Raw genomic sequence first — 22,084 nt, forward strand, 5'->3', positions numbered from 1 at the left:
ACTTACTATGCTTCAGTCATTTACTACGCGTTGAACATCTATTCTCACTGCCTCGTCCTTTATAACTATTACTCAGTAATCTCTCAGTAATAGTTATAAAGGACGAGGCAGTGAGAATAGATGTTCAACGCGTAGTAAATGACTGAAGCATAGTAAGTCGAAACGTCCGCTGCAAACATTTTAGTTCTTATTTCTCACCGAAAAAGTCAACAAGAGTAATATATAGAATGCTACGGTGACAAACCCCAACAATATAAACTGTTAAAAGTTCCAACAGCCAAGTTAGCTCTGAAGTGGCTCTGAAATGACCCTCAAATGACCCTAAGCGGCCTCGAAATGGCTCTGAAATTGCCCAGAAGTGGCACTGAAATAGCCCTGATGTGGCCTTGGAATGGTTCGGAAGTAGCCCTGATGTGACGCTAAAATAGCCTTAAAGTTACTCTGAAACAGCCTTGAAGTGGCTCTGAAATGGCCTTGAAGCAGTTCTAAAACAGCCTGGAAGTAGCTTTTAAGTGGCTCTGAAACAGCCTTGAAATGACTGAACCAGTCGTGGAGTGGTCCTGAAATTGTCCTGAAGTGACTCTGAAATAGCAATGATAATGCCCTGATGGGGCGCTAAAATAGTCCTGAAATGGCTCTGAAATGTCTCCAAAGTTGCCCTAGAATGGCTCGGAAATAGTTTTAAAGTGGTTCTGAAATAGCCCAGTAGTGCCTCTGAAATAGCCCTAAAGTAGTTCTGAAACAGCCTGGAAGCAGCACTGAATTAGGTCTAAAAATGCCTTGAATGGCACTGAAATAGCCCTAAAGTGGCGATAAAATAGCTCGGAGGTGGCTCTGAAATAGCCCTGAAGTGGCTCTGAAACAGCCTTGAAGTAATTCCGGATAAGTTTTGTAGTGGCTTCAAACAGCCCTGAAGTAGCACTAAAAACTATCTCTGGAATGGTCGTAAAGTAACACTAAAATAGCCCTAAAGTGGTTCGGAAATGGTCTTGAAGTGGCACTGAAATAGCCCTGATGTGGCCCTGGAATGGTTCGGAATTAGCCCTGATGTGGTACTAAAATAGCCCTAAAGTGACTCTGAAACAGCCTTGAAGTGGTTCTGAAATGGCCCTGAAGTCGTTCTAAAACAGTCTGGAAGTAGCTCTGCAGTGGTCCTGAAGTGGCTGTGAAACAGCCTTGAAGTGGCCCTGAAATTGTCCTGAAGTGACCCTGAACTGGTATTGAAATATCCCTGAAATGACCCTAAAGTGGTCGTAGAATGGCTTGGAAATAGTTTTAAGGTGGTTCTGAAACAGCCCAGTAGTGCCTCTGAAATAGCCCTAAAGTAGTTCTGAAACAGTCTGGAATCAGCCCTGAATTAGGTCTAAAAAGCCTTGAAGTGAATATGAAATAGTTGTGAATTGGCCCTGAAATTGTCCTAAAGAGACCCTCAAATGGCACTGAAATAGCCCTAAAGTGGCGATAAAATAGCTCGGAGGTGGGTCTGAAATAGCACTAAAGTGTCTCTGAAATAGCCCTGAAGTGGCTCTAAAACAGCCTTGAAGTGGTTCCGGATAAGTTCTGAAGTGGCTTCAAACAGCCCTGAAGTAGCACTAAAATCTAAAGTAACTCTGAAATAACTCTAAAATAGTCCTAAAGTAATAGTAAAATAACTCTAAAGTGGTTCGGAAATAGTCTTGAAGTGACTCTGAAACAGCCCTGAAGGGGATCTGGAATGGCTCTGAAGTGGCCCTGGAGTGACCCTCAAATCGCTCTGAAATAGCCTTGAAGTGGCCCTGAAATGGCTCTGAAGTAGTTCTAAAACAGTCTGGAAGTAGCTCTGAAATGGCCCTGAAGTGGTTCTGAAACAGCCTTGAAGTGACTCTGAACTAGTCGTGAAGTGGCCTTGAAATTTTCCTGAAGTTACCCCGAAATGACAATGATATAGCCCTGATGTGGCGCTAAAATAACCCCGAAGTGGCTCTGAAATACCTCTAAAGTGTCGGTAGAATGGTTCGGAATAGTCCTGAAGTAGTTCTAAAACAGTCTGGAAGCAGCCCTGAATTGGGCCTAAAATAGCCTTGAAGTGATTCTGAAATAGTTGTGAATTAGCCCCGAAATCTGTCCTAAAGAGACCCTGAAATGGCACTGGAATAACCCTAAAGTGGCGCTAAAATAGCTCGGAGGTGGCTCTGAAACAGCCTTGAAGTGGTTCCGGAAAAGTTGAAGTGGCTTTAAGCAGCCCCGAAGTAGCAATGAAATAGCTCTGAAGTATCTCTGAAGAAACTCTGAAGTGACCCTAAAATGGGCTTGAGGTGACTCTGAAATAACCTTGAATGGTCCATGACAAGCCCAAGAAAAGTTTAAGAAGAGTCTAAGGAGCGTACAAGAAGAGTCCTAGAAGAGAAGAAACTAAGAAGAGTTTTAGAAGAGGCACAGAAAAATTTCAAGAAATATCCAAAAAGAGACCAGAAGATTCTAGGAAAAGTGCAAGAACGGTAAGAAGAGCTCTAGAAGAACCCAAGAATAATGTCCATAAAATGTCTAAAAAGAGTTAAAAAAGAGTCCAAAAAACAGTTTCCTCTAATTTCAACTCTAATTTTAAATTCACTGTTAAGTTCAGTTATAAGCTTAATTTCAAGCTTACTTTGAATCAAATCCTAATATAGTTTCAAATTCAATTTTAAGTCCGACGTCAAGTTCAATTTCAAGTCTAACTTTAGGACCAAGTTCCAGTTCAATTTCGTTTCTTTTCTCGATGCACGGCCATTCTTTATGGAGTTATTGGCTCAAGTTTCATAAAAGAATGATTTTGTTGTTGCAATTAAACACATCGAACGCTTTTTGGTCTGAACAGTTGAAGACTATGTTATTTTACGACACATACATATACCTAGGAACACATTTTTCTCGACATTTTGCAACTGATCGTGTTATTTATCCCTTGCTGCGTTTAGTGGGAAAAATATTACGAACATTACATACTTCTATGCAAGTGTACAAGTGTAACCTAGCCAAAGGAAATTTTTGAGCTAGCCATTGAACGGATCTTTTTTCTGTTGAAAATATGTAAAACAGGAACGGTCCGAAGTTCCTTCCACGTGGAACAGCTGATAATTTGGTATTTTGTCATTCTTTTGTCCAGTTTCTCGGGTAAAAAGGATTTTTTCTTACTTATAATTTAACTCCAGCATTTTTTCAAAACCTGCAAATTCCACTTGGTAAATTTTTAGCCATAATTTTTTTTCCAATATTTACTCCAATCCAATATTTAATAGTTTAAATTTAACTGATTAGAATGCATTAAAAGTTATGAAAACTGATAAATTATGGGAAGTTTTGGATATAAATTATTTGAAAAATATTGGGCATGTAGTTGGGATATTTTTCCAACGTTTCTATACTACGTTGTGAGTCCAATTTTACGTCCAATTTATGCCTAATTTGCAATCCATTGTGATGGCCATTGGATGTGATGTGATGGATTTCGCGTCCAATTCCAAGTCTAATTTCACGTTCAATTTCAAGCTAAACTTTACGCCTAATTTTATATGCAATATATGTCCAATTTCAAGTACAATTTAATGTCCAATTTTAAGTTAAATTTCTTGTTCAAGTTCAATTTTATGTCCAATAACAAACTTAATTTAAGGTCAATTTTAAATCAAACTCTAAATACAATTTTAAATTTAATTTAAAGTCCAATTTCAAGTCTAACTTCAACCAATTTTATGTCCAATTTCAACTCCAGTTTCAGTATAAATTCCCATTTCATTTTTATTTTAAAGCTCTATTTAAATCCAATTTTAAGTTTAATTTTAAGTCCAACCAATGTCAGTTAGTCCAATGTCCAATGTTATGACCGGTTTCATTTTCAATTTCTAATTTTTAAACCTAATTGGGAACTTGGGTCAGGAAATACCTAATTCCAAGTTTAACTCCTTTCAAAACCCAGTAATTTTTTTTATATATTTATTTTAATGCGATTTTAACCTGTTGGTCACTCACCACACTGCTAAATTTTGATGGTGTGTTCATTGTTAGCTATTAGCCTCCCAGTTGGCTTCGAGGTATGACGCTAGCCTAATAAGCCAGTCGTCTTATGTTCGAATCTCGACTGGGAGGGGCCATTAGACTTAATAGGATCGTAGCAACTGGCCCTGCAATTGTCCTGCACTCTACCAGCTGGTTGCAAAGTCTGTCGTATAAAAACAGAAGGTCAAGTTTCGAAAACGGAATGTAGCATCTAGGCTTTGCTTTGCTGTGTTCATTGTAGCCACTTTCAATATGCAAGGTAAAGTTTAATGCGCATTTGTTCCACAACTACGAAAACTGCTGAAAATTTATTATTTATTTTTTCGGACATATTCGGATTTTCGGAGCCACAATATATGTGGCTTCTCCACAGAAACCAACAGTCGTTCTCCCGCTTTGCGTTCATATTGCAGAGTGTAAACTGCAAACTGACTGGGAGCATAAGGTCTTCAAATTGGCTACCTACAATGAAAGTTTGTCGCCCGGCGTCGGTCCGACAGAAGCAAAATATTCGTTTGTGTCGAACGGCGTCCGACCGACTTCTTCAATGCACATTTAGTGGTTGTTTTTTTTTTTGTAGTATTTAATCAAACGATAGCGCGATTGCTTTTCGTTAGTGTGGTGACTGTCAGTCAAATAACTGTTTTGCAGTCATCCGCTGCTCCAAACGGTAAAGGAAATTTGATCGACACGAAAACGTAAAATGTAAAAGATCAGAACGTATTCGTTCTGCTGTTCAATCGGAGGTATGATTGAGCGAACTACTGCTGGTTGTGTTATGCATAGCGTTCGCATTCCACCACTGAATGGACGGTGTGAATGTAAAGGCGCAGTGGTGTAGCTGCGGTAGAAAAAAAGGATCATTGCAGCCCTGATTCTGGGACAGTTTTTAAATCCGTTTAGTTACAAGGCAGTTTTAGAGTAATTTTAAAACAATTTATGAGCAGTTTTGTTTTTGGACAGTTTTACAGTGGCTTAAAGGCAGTTTCAGAGTATTTTTAAGAACAGTTTTTGAATTGTTTCACAACAGTTTCAGAACAATTCCAAAGCAACCACTAAACTCTTCATAATAGTTTCAGAGTGGCTCCGATTCAGTTTTAGAGCTGTTTCAATACAGTTTCTGCGTAATATCTGAGAAGTTTCACAGCAATTTTGGAGCAATTTCAGACCAGTCTAATTGCACTTTTAGGGCAGTTTCAGAACAATCTGCAGCAATCTGAGCTGTTTTCTTAACAGTTTGCGTGCAACTGGGACAGTTTCTAAGTAGTTTTGGAATAGTTTCTTAGCAGTTTCGGATAACATTCTGAGCAATTTTTTGGCAGTTTCATAGCAGTTGAAAAACAGTTTGCTATCAGTTCAAAAGCTGTTTCTGAGCAATTCTAGTGTAGTTTCAGACCAGTCTATAAGTATTTCCAGGGCAGTTTCCTGGTAGTTTTTAAGCAGTATCAGACTAGTTTCTGGAAAGCTTTAACAGAGTAACAGTTTCTGACCAGTTTCACAGCAGTTTCAGAGGATCTTCTGTGCAGTTTTAAAGAGGTTCTTATACAGTTCCGAAAAAGCGTTAAGACAGTTCCGAAAAGTTTTTTAGTGAACAATTTTACAGCAGTTACAGAGCAATTTCAAGACAGGTTCTTAGCAGTTTAAAAGTAGTTTTAGTGAGCTTCGAATTAGTTTTGAAGCAGTTTCAATTCAGGTTTGAACCAGTATCTTGAGAAATTTTTGAACAGTTTCTTGCGATTGTAAGACGGTTTCTGAGCATCTTCGGGCTAGTTTCTGAACAGGTTGAGATAAACTTGAGGTTATAATAAAGGTTGAGGCAGTTTCCGGGAAATATCAGAGTCGTTTCAAAGTATTTTCAGAGCAGTTTCAGAACAGTTTGAAAAAAATTCTAGATCAGTTACAAAGCAGTTTCTGAGCAGTTCCAAAGTGGTTTTTGACCAGTTGCTGAGCAGTATCAGCTCAGTTTGAAGACAGTTGCTGAGAAGTTTTAGAATTGTGTTCAAACAACTTCAGAGCAGGTTATGAGCAGTTTCAGACAAGTTTCACAACAGTTTCTGAAGAACTCAGAAAGCAATTTCTGAGCAGTTGCAGTGCGAGAAAAGCTTCTGAGATGGACGACGACCCTGTCATCTCCGGACACGTTTAGGTCGGTGATGCAGAAATACCTGGATGCCGATTCCCAAATCACAGGCAGATGGAAGGCGCAGAAACTGGCGTTGCAGGATAAACCAGGAAAACCACCGGGTAATGTTACTTTCGTAGTCGAACGAGCAATTTGTCTTCCGGAAAGGTAAGTCCACGGTGGATGCAATCCGGTCAGTAATCGAGAGGGCCAAGAACCTATTGATGCAGCGGATAGATCGATACTGGGTCGTGATAACCGTTAAGACGTTAAGAACGCTTTTAACAGTACCAGCTAGGAAGCAAACGCTGCACAGAATGAGAGTCCCCGACTATCTGTGTTGCAACATCCTGAGAAGCTGTTTTCAGAATCGAATGCTGGTCTACGAACTACGACACGTCAGTCGGTCAACAAAAGTCCATCATCCATCAGCTGCGGTTTTAAAAGTACCTCTGAGCAGTTTCTGGACGGTTCTAGAGCGGTTTCTAGACAATTTCAGACAAATTTCGCAGTAGTTTTTAATAATTTTAGGGACCTTTTTAAAATAATTTCAGAGCAGTTTCAGCACTGCTTCCAAACCGTTTCAGAGAACTTTTAGAAAAGCAACTTCAGTGCAATTTTAGAGTAGTTTCAGGTCAGCTTCGGGTTACCTTCAGTGCAGTTTTTTAGAACATTTTCCAAGAAGTTTCAGAGTGGTTTCAGAGCTGTTTCACAGCAGTTTTGGAACGGTTGCTAGGGAGTTACTGAACGATTTCTGAGGAGCTTCAGAGCAACTTTAGAATAGTTATTCTAAAGGCTATATTCAGAACTGGTTTAGGAATAGATTCTGAGTATTTACAAAGCGGTTTCAAAGCAGTTCCAGAGAAACATCAATTAGCTTCAGAACAGGTCTTCTAATCGGTTGTACAGCAGTGTTGAAGCATTTTTGCTGCAGTTTCAGAGAATTTATAGCTTTAAAGCTATAAATTTTAGATTAGTTTGTGGGCAGTTTCCGGGATGCTTCAAAATATTTATAGAGCATTTTCATGGCAAATTTAAACCAGTTCCTGAGCAGTATCATAGAAGTTTCAGAGGAGTTTTAGAGCAGTTCCAGAATAATTTTAGAGCAGTTCAGAGTAGCTTCGGAAAAGTTTCAGAATCGTTTCAGGAAAGTTTCAGAGGTTTGTTTCCGCGAAACGAACCAAAATCACTCGAAACAAGAAATCGCAATGTCACCCCAGGACGTAACCGCAACGTGACCGTCAATTGCAAATTGTCACCTATCAATGAAGTAATAAAAATTTGGTTTCAAGGTGAAGTGCGCCGCTTCGCTTCAAAACAGGCTCCAATCTGCGTCGGTGCGGTGGAGCAAGTTTCACTACATCATGACGATAGCTTTTAAAGTTTAAATTGTACTTTTCTCTTAAATTTTTAGAAGAAAGGTCAAAACTTTGAATGCAAAAGGTATGGTATAAAAAATCTAGTCAACATTGACAAATCGTGCCTGACTTTCAATAGCCGTCAGATGAAACAATCATCAGTTTCAATTGAAGCTTGCTTGAATAGTTCTATTCGACAAATAAAACAAGCTACTTCATGTTTAAAGCGAAGGAAAGTCAGAATCAGCTTCATTTATTTGTTTCAATAATATCGGGCTACGAGTTTCTGAAGTAAGATATGTTCAAAAATCAAAATGAATTGATGAGTGATGAATGACTAAACAATATATTTTTGTAGCCTTTTTCTAAACAATATTTTTTTATGGACGTCACATTTGTCTACACCCCCTCCCCCCTCTGTCACAACCGGCGAACTAATTTATATGCATTATAATGTGCAAATCTACATTTTTAATTCGATAATGAATTGAAGCATAACACGGGTTTGATTTTTGTGCTCGCCTTTGAATTAAACAATGTCGGAATTCAATTATGGACGGGTGGCAGCGCACACACACACACGATCGGATTGAGGTTTTCTCGGGCTTTTCCAAATGGTTTGCAATGCTCGCGAAACACAAAAATAATGAACTTTGTGTGAATTTACCTTTCTTTGCTCGAAGAGTAGTTGTTTGCGTACATAAACCTAGTGAATCTCTAACGCTAGCTACTGGCTGACAAAACATGTTTTGTGTAATTGTGTTTGTGTAAACAGATTAGAAATTAGTCGTAAAACGAATATTCGATAAACTGAACAATGTCTACGTGTGTATGCGTTCTTACTTCCAGCATCTATTTTCTTTTTAAATATGCCGCATTCTCGAAATCACCGTTAACCATTACTTTGGTAGAATTTCTGCGACTTTTCTGTACCACAATTGAGTGTCCTTAATGCGGATGAGCAGTAGTTTCAACAAGATGGTGCAATATGCCACCCCGCGCGTCTTCCAATTGATTTATTGAAGCAAACCTTCGACTCTAGTGTAATAAACCACAGACGGTTGATGCTTTGAAAGACAACAAATTTGACTTTCTCCGAGCTAGCCATGTACCGGTATTCTCCGTTGGTCTAGCCGAAGTGTCCGATCATGAGTATGGACTCGATCGCCAGCATTTTTACACCTTCTAGCGTTCTGTACACATCGTTCACACAGCCAACAGCAACAATCTCGACACCTTTCAGCAGTTTCTGTGCCAATAAAATGTTATACATTCTAAAGAGTTGAACCAATGATAAAACCTTGAGGAACTCCCACCATGATTCAAATGGAATTTTGTCAGACTAACGTGCTATACGACAGTACCCGATCCTGAATAAAGCTTTGCAGAACTCTGCCCAGATTGTCGGAAACTGCCATTCTGTGCATTCTTCAACGGCTTATGACTTTCCGAATTACATCCACCCATTCGATGTCCCATTCCGCTAACCAAACTGCTTATTCGACCATTCCTGTTCGCATTCTGGGTATTTCGTCAGTCAGTTATTATCAACTTTTTCCTTGAGCTCTTCGGAAGTGTTCAGTGAACATATAGCCCTATATCAAGCAGAACCTTCCGATGGATATCTTGGCCTAGGAAGCCACACCAGCTTCTGTAGCTTCCATCTGGCGAAGAAGTGGCTGAGCTAATTGTGGCTCCTTTTGCTATTTGTTCGAGTTCCAAATTGATGATTGTTCTTTCTTGGGCATTGCCAGCCTTCTCCTGGAAACACTACCGAAGGAGTGAATGGAAGAAGTTATTTCTGTTATTTTTTTTTTTCATCTACAAAACCGGTGGTGGATTGGATGCAGCAATCGTGGCATAAAGCCGATAAACCCCGCCTACTCTCCTAGATTTTGCCACGCTGGCTGTTACCGATCGTCAACGATTCGTAGTGAATTACACTCAAATCTCGTTTTACGTCCACTATTGGGGGGACGTATAGAACGTAGTGAACGTTGTTGTCTTCGACAAAGTTGTTTAGCAGATCAAGGGCTTTTCGTCGGATTGTATGGATTATAGAATTGTCTCACTACGTGGCGCTAGTGTATATGTGCAGCGTCAGTGCCCAGTACGGGTAACATTGACCACCGGTGGCCGCGACGGTTACCATTGACCGAAGCTGCACGACAGCGAAAGTTTTACCTTTCGGTACGGCCGTAAGGTTTAGTTCTATGCCAGGCTCAGGGGCACGCGCAAATGTTTGCACATGGAAAATAACAAACATTGTACGTCGAACGTGCGATGGGAGTTAGCTTAGTACATGTGTGAGAAGTTTCGCGCGCCAACTGAGACTCTCATAGAACTTAAGTTCCGCTCTACTCTCTCTTTGTTTTTCTCAGCAGCTGCTCTAGTACTTCTTGCTACGAGCAATTAAAAGCTGTTATAAATACGGGCGGCAACGCCACGAGCAAGGGAGTAATGATAATTTAAAACCTCAAGCAGAGGGTTGTTGTGTTCTGGAAGAGGTTGTTGCTTTTTGGAAGATGTTACCCCAAGTGAAAACGGGGGCTAGAAAGCGTTGTAGGGTTAGGATAGTAGATAGTGATTTTAGGAATAAATTTCTACACCCTCATCTTGTGTTTTCCTTTTAAAATCGCCGTAGCGTTTAAGCTACAGAGCTACATATGTAGTACTCTTATGCAGGCCATATCTTGCGCTGCTGACTATCTAGAATGTTGCGGTCTTCGGGAAGTTTACTCAAATGACTGCCGCCTTCAAGATGGTATGGAAAATAATGCAGAATTCGCTCATTACGTGGTGCTAGCGTATATGTAGCATTCTTATATAAGCTCTATCTGGCGTTGAGTAAATTTGAATTTCATTTGTATCGGAGCTTGTATAAGAATGCTAAAAATACGCTAGCGCCACGTAGTGAGTCAATTCTGCGCTATTTTCCATACCATCTTGAAGGTGGCAGCCATTTAAATAACATTCCCGAAGACGTTAATTCAAATGTCGGAAGTAAAACGAAAGGACGTTAATTCAAAATTTGGACGTAAAAAGTGACGTAAAACGAAATCACGTAAAATGAACGGACGTAAAACGAAATTCTAGTGTACAAGTTTGATTGGCTCCTTTTGATCTCCTCTTTGAGTCTGGCTTTGACTGCTCTAAAGAGCAGGCACACTGGGACATGTGTCCCATTTTCCTTAAAAAAGAGGAAAAAAGAGGAAACTGCTCAGAACAAGAGGGAGAACGGAAGAGAAAAGAATAAAAATGAGAGGAAAGAAGGAAAAACGATAAAAAACGAAAACGAAGCGGATAGAAAAAGCAGGCGGTGAAAATAAAGTAAACAACGGGATAGAAAAGGATGAAAATACCGGAGCATTAGCATTGAGAAACGAGAGCAGAATATAGTAAACTGGAGAGCGAAAATGAGAACGGAAGACAAAAGGGATAAAACGAAAAACGAAATGAGCTAGAAAACCAGAAAGATAAAAACAAAACATTTAAAAGGAGACAATGGGAGTAATGGCACAGAAAACAATAGAAAAACAACACTGGTAAAGGGGAAAAACGAAAAAAAGGCGAAAAACGGAACAAAAAAGAGAAAATTAAGAGGAAAATTGGGGCTGAAAAGAGTGAAAAACGAAAAAGAAGAGAAAAAAAGAAAAAACAGAAAAAAAAAACGTGACAGAACAGGTGGGGATAATGTTAAAAAAGAAGGAAAACAAGACAAGAAAGGGAAAACGGAGCAAAAAAGAGCGGAGAAACGAAAAAGGAAAAGAAGAATAGCGAAAGAAAGCAAGAAAACCGACAGAGGAAATGAGGAAAACGAGTCAAATGAAATATAAAAGGAGAGAGATGGGACAAAATGGTAACGGGAAATGAGAACGGGAAGGAAAGATGGGACAGAAAAATAGTAACGTAAAACAGGAAAAACGGACTAAAATAGGTAAACCTGTAGAGAAAAAGACGAACAACGGGATTTTATATCAGGATAGTCGGAGAACACAGCGAAAAAAGAGCTGAAAACAGAATGAACATGACAGAAAAGAAGAAAAATGAGGCATTTAAAAGAGGAACGAAAGCACTGGCAAAGACGAAAAACGAGAAAAAGTAAAAACAAGAACTGAAAACGACACCAGGTAAAAGAAAAGAAAAAAGACAGAAAACGGGAAAAAAGTTATAAATCAAATTGTTAGAAACAATAGGAAAAACTGAACTGAAAATAAGAAAATATGGAATAATGAAACAGAAAACACGAGACTGAAAAAAAACGAGAGAGGAGTAAAACCGGAAACAAAAAGAAGAAAAGTGAATAAAAGTCAACCCGTTATTCTGACCCTTGATTTTGAGCCATTTGTTGAAAAAACATTTTCAAGCATACTAATCTTGACCAAACTCGTGACTTTAGTCATGACCTTGAAATGCGGTCAGGCATATATTAATATTTTTTTGAAACGATGATTCTACAACAATTGATGAAGGGACGGTAAGGGAAAGTAATGAAGAAGGATTTTTTCCGGGAATGAAGGGGAAGGGTGGAAAGGAAGGGGGGTAATAGGTAGCTATGCTTAACAAGTTGTCGTTGTGACTCCTATCTTTTGTCCAATGCTGGAAGGTGCATGGGTCGGACCAAGCTGTAATCAGAGATTATAACCGGATTTGAACCCACAACACGCCCTGATTTAAAGAGATTTTTTTGCTTGGCCAGCATTTGTATGGAGTCGCCCCACTGTGCAACGTGGGAAAGCTTGCAAAGTTATGTGCTTGAACGTTAGTGACAAAGTTAGTGACAAAATTGATACATCAGAAATGCATACAATAGATCATGTAAAAAATTGAACTAACCAAGTGTTAATGGAGTCAGAATTTTGTTTGTGAAGCTTGGTGTACGAGCTGACTTTTACTACACAGCGTAGTATCCTAGTTAAAATCCTTATAACGGAAGCTCTAGCGCAAATCAAACCTTCCTCGTCTTGATCAGACTCATCATTGTAAAGAAAAGAAAAGCTGTCAGGATTCACAAATTAACGTAAATTTATTTTGCGTTTTTTACTCCTAGTTACAAACTAAATTAGTCTAAATTTAAATTGAATTCTTATTATTATTTTATTATTATTTTATTTGTATATATCACTATTGACGTAAGACATTCGTCTTTTTAATTGTCAACTTACGGTACTATCATTGCATTTTAATTGTCATTTTATTTTCATTTGTAAATTTGCATTTTTGTTGTGGCATTTTATCGTCCTTCAATGTACGACGAGAGATCTATTTGATCCGGGAGTTCGGTAATATTAACGTCGAATCGATCCTGTACTTCGTTCAAAATTTTCGCATCTGTTTCATCGGAAGCAAATGTAATCGCCAGCCCCTTGGTACCGAATCGTCCGGCACGAGCCACGCGATGCAGGTAGGTATCGGAATCCTCGGGCATATCATAATTGAAGACAATGTTGACACGTTCAATATCCATTCCGCGTCCAAACAAGTTGGTAGCTACCAGAATACGTTTCTGGAAATCCTTGAATTGCTGGTAACGGGACAAGCGCTCTTCCTGCACCATGCCACGGTGAATCCCGATAGCCGGGAAGTTTTGCTCCGTAAGCAGCTGAGCCAGCGCCATGCAGCGCTGCACGGATTTTACGAAGATAACGACCTGATTAAACTCCAATACATCCAAAAGTTCGAAGAGCTTCTTGTTCTTTGCGTTCTCCTTCAACTTAACATAATGCTGTTGTAATCCATGAAGCGTCAATTTGGTTTCGTCGTCAACATAAACTTCCATTGGATCATGCATAAACTTCTTGCACACGGGGCGAATCTCTTTGCTAAGCGTAGCGGAGAACATCATTACTTGTTTAGCGTGCGGTGTATTACGGAAAATTTCCTGTACATCTCGACGCATATCTATTTGCTCTAACATCTTATCGCACTCATCCAGGATGAAATGTTGGAGGTGCTTCAAATTCAGCTTCTTGTTACGAATCAATGCAAGGACACGGCCCGGTGTTCCAACGATGATATGCGGGTTGGTTGACTTCAGCACTTCTTCATCCTTTTGAATGGGCAGCCCACCGAAGAACACGGCTACCTTAATGCTGGGCATATACTTGGAAAAGCGTTCATACTCCTTACTGATTTGGAAGGCCAACTCACGAGTGTGGCACAAAGCCAGCACGTATGGTACACTTTCCGTTGGTTCCAGCTGCTGTAAAGTTGCCAGGACAAAGACAGCCGTCTTTCCCATACCAGACTTAGCCTGACACAGGATATCCATACCAAGCACCGCCTGTGGGATACATTCATGTTGCACTTCTGATGGATGCTCGAAACCACAATCCACAATGGCACGGAGAATTTCGGGTTTCAGCAAAAAATCCCTAAACCCGGAACTGTGAATCGAGACGTACGTTCCTTTTACAGCTTTTTTTGGCTGCTCAGCCGGTTTCGTAGTAACCTGCTCGGTCTGGTCCTCATCCTCGTAATCCAAGAGATCATGGTTATCAGCCATTGTTTCTGTTTAGTTGAAGTTCGAAATTAACCAGAAATGTATAACGCCGTAAGTGCAATGCGGTCTTTACTACTCGATGAAAAGTAAACGAATGAGAAATGAGAATCAAACAGGAGAATATAAACGATTTGGAAATTGAAAACGAGTATAGGTAAAAGCGGTGTCGGTAGTTTAGGTCTGCGCTACCTATCTTTAAAATCCACCCTATCCACGCAGAAAAATGAAAAAAACCTAAATTTGTGCAGTTTTTACCTACACACTTACCTACCACGCTTTTTCTTTTTTTCTTTTACCACACTTTACCTACACTCTCACATTACCACAGTGGTCGCAGTGGTGGCTAACGATCTCGGTCTAAGACCAGGAAAAAGGCGAAAAAAAACCAGGGCGAAAAAAAACAAAGTGAATTTTTTAATCGAGCAAAAAAAACATGGGTTTTAAGCATTTTTATTTAAAGTTTAAACGTGGAAACCGAATCTATTCTTGCTTATAATGTATACGTTATTATTTTCTATGCAAAAATCTACGGAAAAATAACAAAAACGAAGGAAAATTTTTTTGGACGATTTTCGGAAATTCCATTGTTCGAATTTCCATTTCTGTTTCATGCTAGAAGCGTTAACTCAACTCGTACACTCATTTTTCGAGTTTTTCAGACTGTAGAGCCCACAGATAATTGATTTTATAAAAAAAATCAGAGGGGTTGTGTACAAGATACGACCGCATATATCCCTTTAAGCCCGAGCCCGCACAATTGTGTAGGTGAGACATGACTACTTTTAAATTTTTTTCCTTTCTTTTCTAAACATGGTACTTTTACATATATGGCACCAATCTCTTGTGTAAACATAGTAACTCGTAGAAAAAATAGAAAATAGCTGAAAAGAAGTTTTCTTTTGTGCTTGGATTAATTATTATCTAGTCGTCAAAATCTTGTGAAAACAGCAAAAAGTTTTATCTGTCGTATTTTCTTATTGGATCCGTATTTCGAAATTGCTTAGATAAAAAATTATTGGTAATAAGTGTTTCTAATTGATGTACTTAAAAATTTACGGGAAATAACTTTTACAACTTACTTATGCACATTGTTTTTCATACCTACACAATTGTGTAGGTTCGGCCTTATTGTATACCTACTTTAACCTTTTCGTTCCCGCCGGGACTTCAAAAATTAGTGTATTTGCCGTTACACTTTTGGCTCTATCTTTACTATTTTTTGATCTATTTTTATACAACTTGTCTTCAAAGAACCACCTTAGATTGACCTTCAATGAAAAAATTTTGGATCCATTTTCCCGGAGAAATTCCAGATCGCAGTGGGATTATTTTTTCACGTCATAAGTAACAGATGAAATAAAACGAAATCTGCTGCTGCCATCTCATTTTGAGTCAGTAAGAATGAATACATTATACTGTAGAGTATTCGTTCATGCTCCACACTACGGAACTTCCGTTTAGAGTACTACCGAAACCTAAAACTAGTCATTTATAAAATAAAAAAGAAGTGTGCCAAATGATGTATTCAACTCCGGGATTTTCTAAGACAAATTCTTGGATCAAAATTTGAATGTTTTTAAGCCAATCTGGACGTTCCGGCATATCTGTTGTATTAAGGTTAGTAAAAACTTAACTTGCAAAAAATTGCGTATATTTCCATAGCTACGTAACGACCGTGCCGCTGCTTCAAAAGCTGTAGTCTATGAGCCTCGAAGCGATGATCTCGCTCTAAACTAAACGGGGTCAACCCTATTCAATTCTGTGGACTTCTTTACACAAAATAATTAGGTTTTCATGTTTTGTTCTTTCAAAGCCTGGCTTGGTATAGTTCAAAAAGAGTTAAAAATGTTTAAAATAGGGGAAAATGAACAAAATGGGGCGCTTCCCGATGACAAACAGGAAAGCGGTGGGCACCATGCGATTCACCGGAAAATTTTACCTAAGATCACCTACATTTTATCAGCCTGCAGGCCATGTCTTAATTGCGTCCGTTTTTTCGACTCATTTTTGCCCATAGTGCAATGGTATAAGATAAGGCCGAACCCACACAATTGTGTAGGTTGCTAAATTTAGCAAACATTTATTGCAATGTGTAGAATACACCGGTTTTGATATCTAGAGAGATAAAAAAATTCATATTGATCCAAAAACCAAAAATATCGTAACTAAAACCCTCCGTGCTTAAAGGGATATAGGTGACGCAGGACTACGTAAGTCTCTTTGTAGTGATAGTAGCATGTATTCATGCTTGTAATCATTCGATTCTTCATGTATACATGCTATATGCAACATATATACATGCTACATGCGTTGTATGTAACATTTATCAAAGCAGTAACATTGCATACGTTCAATTCTCAAAAGATTGTGCATTTGAATACCACTGAACAAAATCAAGAACACAAACTATTGCTTTCCTGCTACCTTACTCAAATTAAAGATTGTTTTTATTACCAATGGTTCCCCACGTTGAAGGGATTTTACCAATTCAATCATATTTTATCAACAGCACATCTTTTCACTACACATCTAATGAAACGGCAAGCATGCGTATTCATACAGAGTCGTATTGTAACCGAACACTACAGCTGTAGCACATTTTACCAACACAGATATCAAATTCGCCTAGGTTTAATCGTCTCGCAGTAAAGAATTTGCAATCTGTTGAACAACGGGCTTGTGGCGTTTTTTCTGGCATACTTCCCTAACACAGATATCAAATTGGACTAGGTTTAATCGCGTTCGTAAGAAATCTGTTGGCACGAGGGGGCTTTAACACTCTTTCCGGCGTACTTCCCAAGCAAGGACATCAAAATGGTCTAGGTTTAACCGCGGTGATAAGAAATCTTGTGGAAATGAGGAAACTTTGTCACTTATTTTGGCTTACTTCCCAAGCACAGATATCAAATTGGTATAGGTTTAGATCATCGTAAAGAATCTTCCAACCAATCACGAAGCGAGAATTCTGGTAAAACATAGGTTCATTATTTTCAATTTTTCAATAGTTTAACATAAAAAATCCATACTTTTCTTCATTTGGGTCAATTCTTAGAAGATTTTCCGATCGATTGGTATAAGAATATTGAAAATCGATCGGCAAACCGCTGAGCTATTAGCGCTCAAAACCTTTCATTTTTCGTGACGCTCGCATTTTTTGATTTTTTGGAATTACACCCTATCTCAAAACTTGCCGTAAGACGTAGTCCTACGTCAAAAAGATAGTAAACTTATAAGGAAAACTCAAAAACTGAGTAAAAAAAAGTAAAAACAGGGATGAAAATAAGCAAAAATGGGATGAAGAAATCGGAACAATGAAACAGGAAATACTAGACAGAAAAAGCAATGAGAAAAATGAGAAAAAAGAGGAAAAACGGATACGATAAAAGGTTAAAGTGCCAAGAAAACAGTACAGAAAAGTAGAAAAATGAACATTAAAAAAGTAAAACGTACGAGAGAGTAAGATTAAATACGTCAATCCAAGTTCAAATTCAAGTCTAATTAGATTTCCAACGTCAAGCTTAATTTCATGTCCACTTGCATGTCCGATTTTAAGTCCAATTTCAGATCTAATCTTATTCCAATTTTAAATCTCATTTAAACTTAACACTAAACATTGATTTCAAATCCAGTTTCTAGTACAATTTTAATTTCAATTTTGAGCATAATTTCAAATCCAATTTCATGTCTCATTTCGACTTTAATTTCGTTGTGGTGAATGACCAAATGAATAAAACCACATTAAAATTAAAATTTTAAAATGCTTTAATTTCAAATTCGATTTTTAAACAATTCTCCAGTGCCTCTCTTAAGTCCGATTTTTCGTCTATTTCCAAATTTCCAAACTCTCCAATTCCAAACTTAAGACCAATTTCAAATTCAATTATAAGTCCAATTTTCAGTTCAATTTGAAATATACCTTCCATCCCAAATTAATCCATATTTAATGTCAAGTCCGATTTCAGCTCAAATTCTAGTCCAGTTCCAAATCTAGTTTCTAGTCCAATTTCAACTTTGATTTTAAATCCAATTGTATCCGACAGTTTGGAATTTTCAACCTAATCGGCCGATATTTTGTGATAAATAATAATTGATTCACCATCCTACTCGATGACTCGATTTACCCGCCCAAAACATTCTTCAGAAAGGTAGGATACCACACCTTTTGTTCATGTCGCTAGACACGCCAGTGGTAATCCCTTCCAGATACAGGGGGAAGCTTTCTACTGTTATCTCTTTGGAAACGGAATTTAAATTGCAATGGAATCGTTGAGAAAATCAACCATTTTCACCACGACTAACTGTTTGATGTCGACGAGTTACAAGCTAAATCTGGCACCCGTACCTACCCTTGATGCTTTGCCGTTCGTCATCATTAACTTTACGACTCACTGTGCCTTTACGTCTGCGGTGGGTGGATCGATCGATCTCGCCACTAACGAACGGAACGCTTCATTATGCAGGATTAACTTCTCTCCGTCGTAAGTACGTGTACGCTTGTTTCGCGTTTGATTTCCACGAGGACCACCTACGAACGAACAAACGAACGAACGATTACATCCCAGCCGTGCCACACTGTAATAAGCTCTAATCACACGCACATACACTTTTTGTCATAATAACGATAACGATAATGATGATGATGATGACGATTTAATACAATCTTTTTTTTTTCTTCTTCCTTCCTTCACACACAGGTAACATGCACCGCTCGGGTATTCGATCTGTACGAACGGACGGCCCTGCAGGTGGCCGACGAGAACTATCCCCAGGTGCGGGTGCTCTCCAACAGCGACAACGGAGTGCACTTTTCCTTCATGAGCGATAAGGACGACGGTAAGTGCTCGGGACTCGGGACTCGGGCGGTGATTTATGTGCCGGAAGCGATGTCATGCTGGGATCGATTCTGTCTGTGTGTTCTGTACCTACTACTTTTTTTTGCTCTCGCAAATTGTTTCCGAGCTGGTTCAGAAGTTCACACTCGCAACTTTTACCTCTTTTTTTTATTGGAATCATGAATGTCATCCAAATGGGAAAGCAATTCATGGTTGTAATGAGTTACGAGTGGCTATTGTACTCAATCCCCCTCAAACGCTGTTACATTGCATTGACCGGTGCGGTGTTGTAATGAAAGGTCAAATGTGCCCATGCAGGAAACCAAGCCAGGAAGTAAAAAGTGAAATTTCGCATCGCGTGGCCAAATTTTTTCTGATCAAGTTTAAAACAAATGGAAAAAGTGTTTGACTGTAAATGGTTTTGATTTGGCGGTTTTCGTAAGAAGACATAATTCAGATTTTGATTCTACAGACGTTTCCACTTATTTTGATACTAATTTTGAAATGATCCGACCATTGAAAGTGGATGAAAAATGATCATACATGAGTTTTCCAGTGCAGCGTGGAACAAACTCGACGGAATAAAACGCCTGTAAAACACTGTGGCTAAGTCGAACAGTCTAGTCAAGCTGTTGAATCAAGCTGTCAGTTGAGTCTAGCAATCAAATCGAGTAGTCTAGTCGAGCAGTTGAATCGAGCAATCGGGTTGAGCAGTTGAGTCGAGCAGCCGATTCTAATAGTCCAATCGAGTAGTTGAGTCAAGCAGTTCATTCGAGCAGTCAAGTCGAGCAGCCCAGTCGAGTAGTCTAGTCGAGCAGTGGAATCGAGCAGTTGAATCGAACAGTTTAGACAAGCAGTCCAGTTGAGCAGATGAATCATGCTGTCCAGTCAAGCAGTCCAGTCGAGCAGTCGAATCGAAGAGTCCAGTCGAGCAGTTTAATCGTGCAGTTAAGTCCAGCAGTCGGATCGCGTAGTAAGTCAAGCAAATGTGTCAAGCAGTCGAATCGAGCAGTTAAATCGAGCTGTTCAGTCAAGCAGTCAAGTCGATCTGTCCAATCAAGCAGTTGATTCGAGCAGTCGAATCGAACAGTTCAGTAGAGCAGTCTAGTCAACCAGTTGAGCAATCGAGCAGTCCAGCAATCGATCAGTGAGGTGACTGAGAAACAAGCCATTGCTACTGAATCATGACGTCCTGTCAGGAACCTGTTTTTAGTTACCGATAAGCCTCTTATGACATCCTGTCAGAGACCTGGTTTTCTGTACAGACACAAGCTTCTTATATAAATAGAAAATGCAAAGCTGTGAATGACAGGTTCAAATCTGTAAAGCAAATTTACATCCTGTTTCCATGTCTTAATCTCGGTCGGCTTACCGACGAAAAATTGATTTTCACAAACCGAAAAAAAATGACTGGAAAATATAAAAATGAGAAAAAAGAAAGAAAAACAAAAGAACGCAACACAATGGAAGGCATAACGGGACATAAAAAGAGAAAAAAATAAAAATCAGGAAAATAAAAACAGGAAAAATTGGGGGCAAACAATAAAGAAAACAAGGAGAGAAAACATAGAATAGAAGACGATGAAAAGGAGCAGAAGAAAATTGAGAGGAAAAATGAAAACGGAAGGTAACAAACATTTATACATTTATACATTTATATTCTGTTAAATTCATCTGACAGTGTCTACATGAATAGTAATTGCTAATTAAAAATTTCTGTTACGTAGTCTTTGTACAAACTTATGCGATGGTTGTCCGAAATCGAATAGCTCTTCCACAGTCGAAAATGTTCTACTGCAAGCAGTTACAGGCTCGTTACAACCGAAAGCAGTGCGATGAAATGGTGCTTGCAGTAATCCGGTCGATCTTAGATTACGCTGTGAAGCGCGAAAATCCATGAGTAACAAAAGCTGGGGAGAGTCGATTTCACCATTTATGACTTTTGCCACAAACACTGCCTGCTGGATTCTACGTCGGTGTTCAAGTGAATCTAGGTCAAGAAGACGGCAACGATCCAAGTATGGCGGGAGCTCCTCTGGATTACGCCACGGTAGATGTCGCAAGGCCATCCGGATAAATTTTCTCTGCACTCTCTCGACACGTAAGTTCCACGATACTTGCTGAGGATTCCAAACTAAGCAACAGTTCTCAAGCAGCGGTCGAACTAGAGCGCAGTATAGCGACTTGAGGCAGTGGGGATCCTTGAAGTCCCGACCAATTTTTGCAATAAATCCAAGCTGACGCATTGCTTTCGAGATAATTGATTCGCGGTGTAAGTTAAATGTGAGCTTAGTGTCCAGCAAAATTCCAAGGTCAGTAACATGGTCGACTCTGCGCAATTCAGTTCCATCTATTCGATAATTAAAAAGAATCGGAGTTTTTGAGCGGTAAAAACTCATCACCTCGCATTTCCCAACACTTATTGTAAGCCAGTTTTGTTTACACCATTTAACAAATACGTCGAGCAAAGCTTGAAGGCGGCGACAATCTTCCATTTTTTCAACAGCCAAAAACAATTTCAAATCATCTGCATATAGGGGAACTGTGGGTAAGACGAACAGGGTGGGTAAGACGGACAGGTGGTTGATTCTACCAGTTAAGCATTAAAATTCGTAAATGTTTTGATGGGCATCCAACCATCTTGCCATCTCATGATGTCTGCACGTTTCAATCATCATTTAGAACTTTCCAATTTTGATAAAGTACAGAAAAACTAAAAATTGGACATGATTCTGCGTTTGGATGTAACTTTTTTTCCATCGGAATTAAGCTTTTTGAGTGGTTTAATTCCAAAATGTAGCCCATAGCATGAAGTATTTCAATTTAATACCTTTTCAAGTAACGTCTGCATTGAAATAATACGTAATTTCATTTGCGTATGAAAAATTGTGCACGCTTTAAAAAACTGTATAATGATGAGGTGAAATGGACAACTACTAGTGTGGGTAAGATGGTCAGTGAACATATTATAATAAAATTGTTGATTTTGCTTCTTAGTGGTATCTCAAACATATAAATGAAAATTTAACCGGCAAACGTGTGATTCAAACAAATTAGCAGCGGCGTAATATGAAACAGTTTTTGGAATGCTTGTTCATATTGCCGCTGCCAAACAACTTTCTATTGGCTGCCTCTAGTGGGAGGGAGTGGACTGCCCCCTTCATTTTTTGTACGCTACACCACCATATTTTACGTATTCAATTTGTTAAGGGTCAAAAATAATAATATGCGCTCAGTTGGGGCGATTTACAATACC

General features: G+C 39.0%; 2 protein-coding genes across 2 annotated transcripts in view; one reads left to right on the plus strand and one right to left on the minus strand.

Moving 5' to 3' along the window:
* The window catches only part of LOC128732360 (uncharacterized), a 98,548-nt gene extending 77,820 nt beyond the window's left edge, over positions 1-20,728 (plus strand). Inside the window, exons 5-6 of the mRNA XM_053825607.1 lie at positions 18,691-18,829; positions 20,556-20,728. Coding sequence (XP_053681582.1) covers positions 18,691-18,829; positions 20,556-20,728 — 312 coding nt within the window. The remainder of the gene's footprint in view (positions 1-18,690; positions 18,830-20,555) is intronic.
* Positions 12,728-13,999, minus strand: LOC128732943 (ATP-dependent RNA helicase WM6-like). The gene has a single exon (XM_053826420.1). The coding sequence runs from the start codon at positions 13,997-13,999 to the stop codon at positions 12,728-12,730; it is 1,272 nt and encodes a 423-aa protein (XP_053682395.1).
* Positions 20,729-22,084: the final 1,356 nt, after the last annotated feature.

This window comes from Sabethes cyaneus, chromosome 1 (genome assembly GCF_943734655.1).
Source record: "Sabethes cyaneus chromosome 1, idSabCyanKW18_F2, whole genome shotgun sequence".
Classification (NCBI taxonomy): domain Eukaryota; kingdom Metazoa; phylum Arthropoda; class Insecta; order Diptera; family Culicidae; genus Sabethes; species Sabethes cyaneus.

Bases quoted from the DNA above. Each gene is read 5' to 3' on its own strand.
- LOC128732943 (XM_053826420.1), bottom strand. From the start codon at position 13,999: ATGGCTGATAACCATGATCTCTTGGATTACGAGGATGAGGACCAGACC.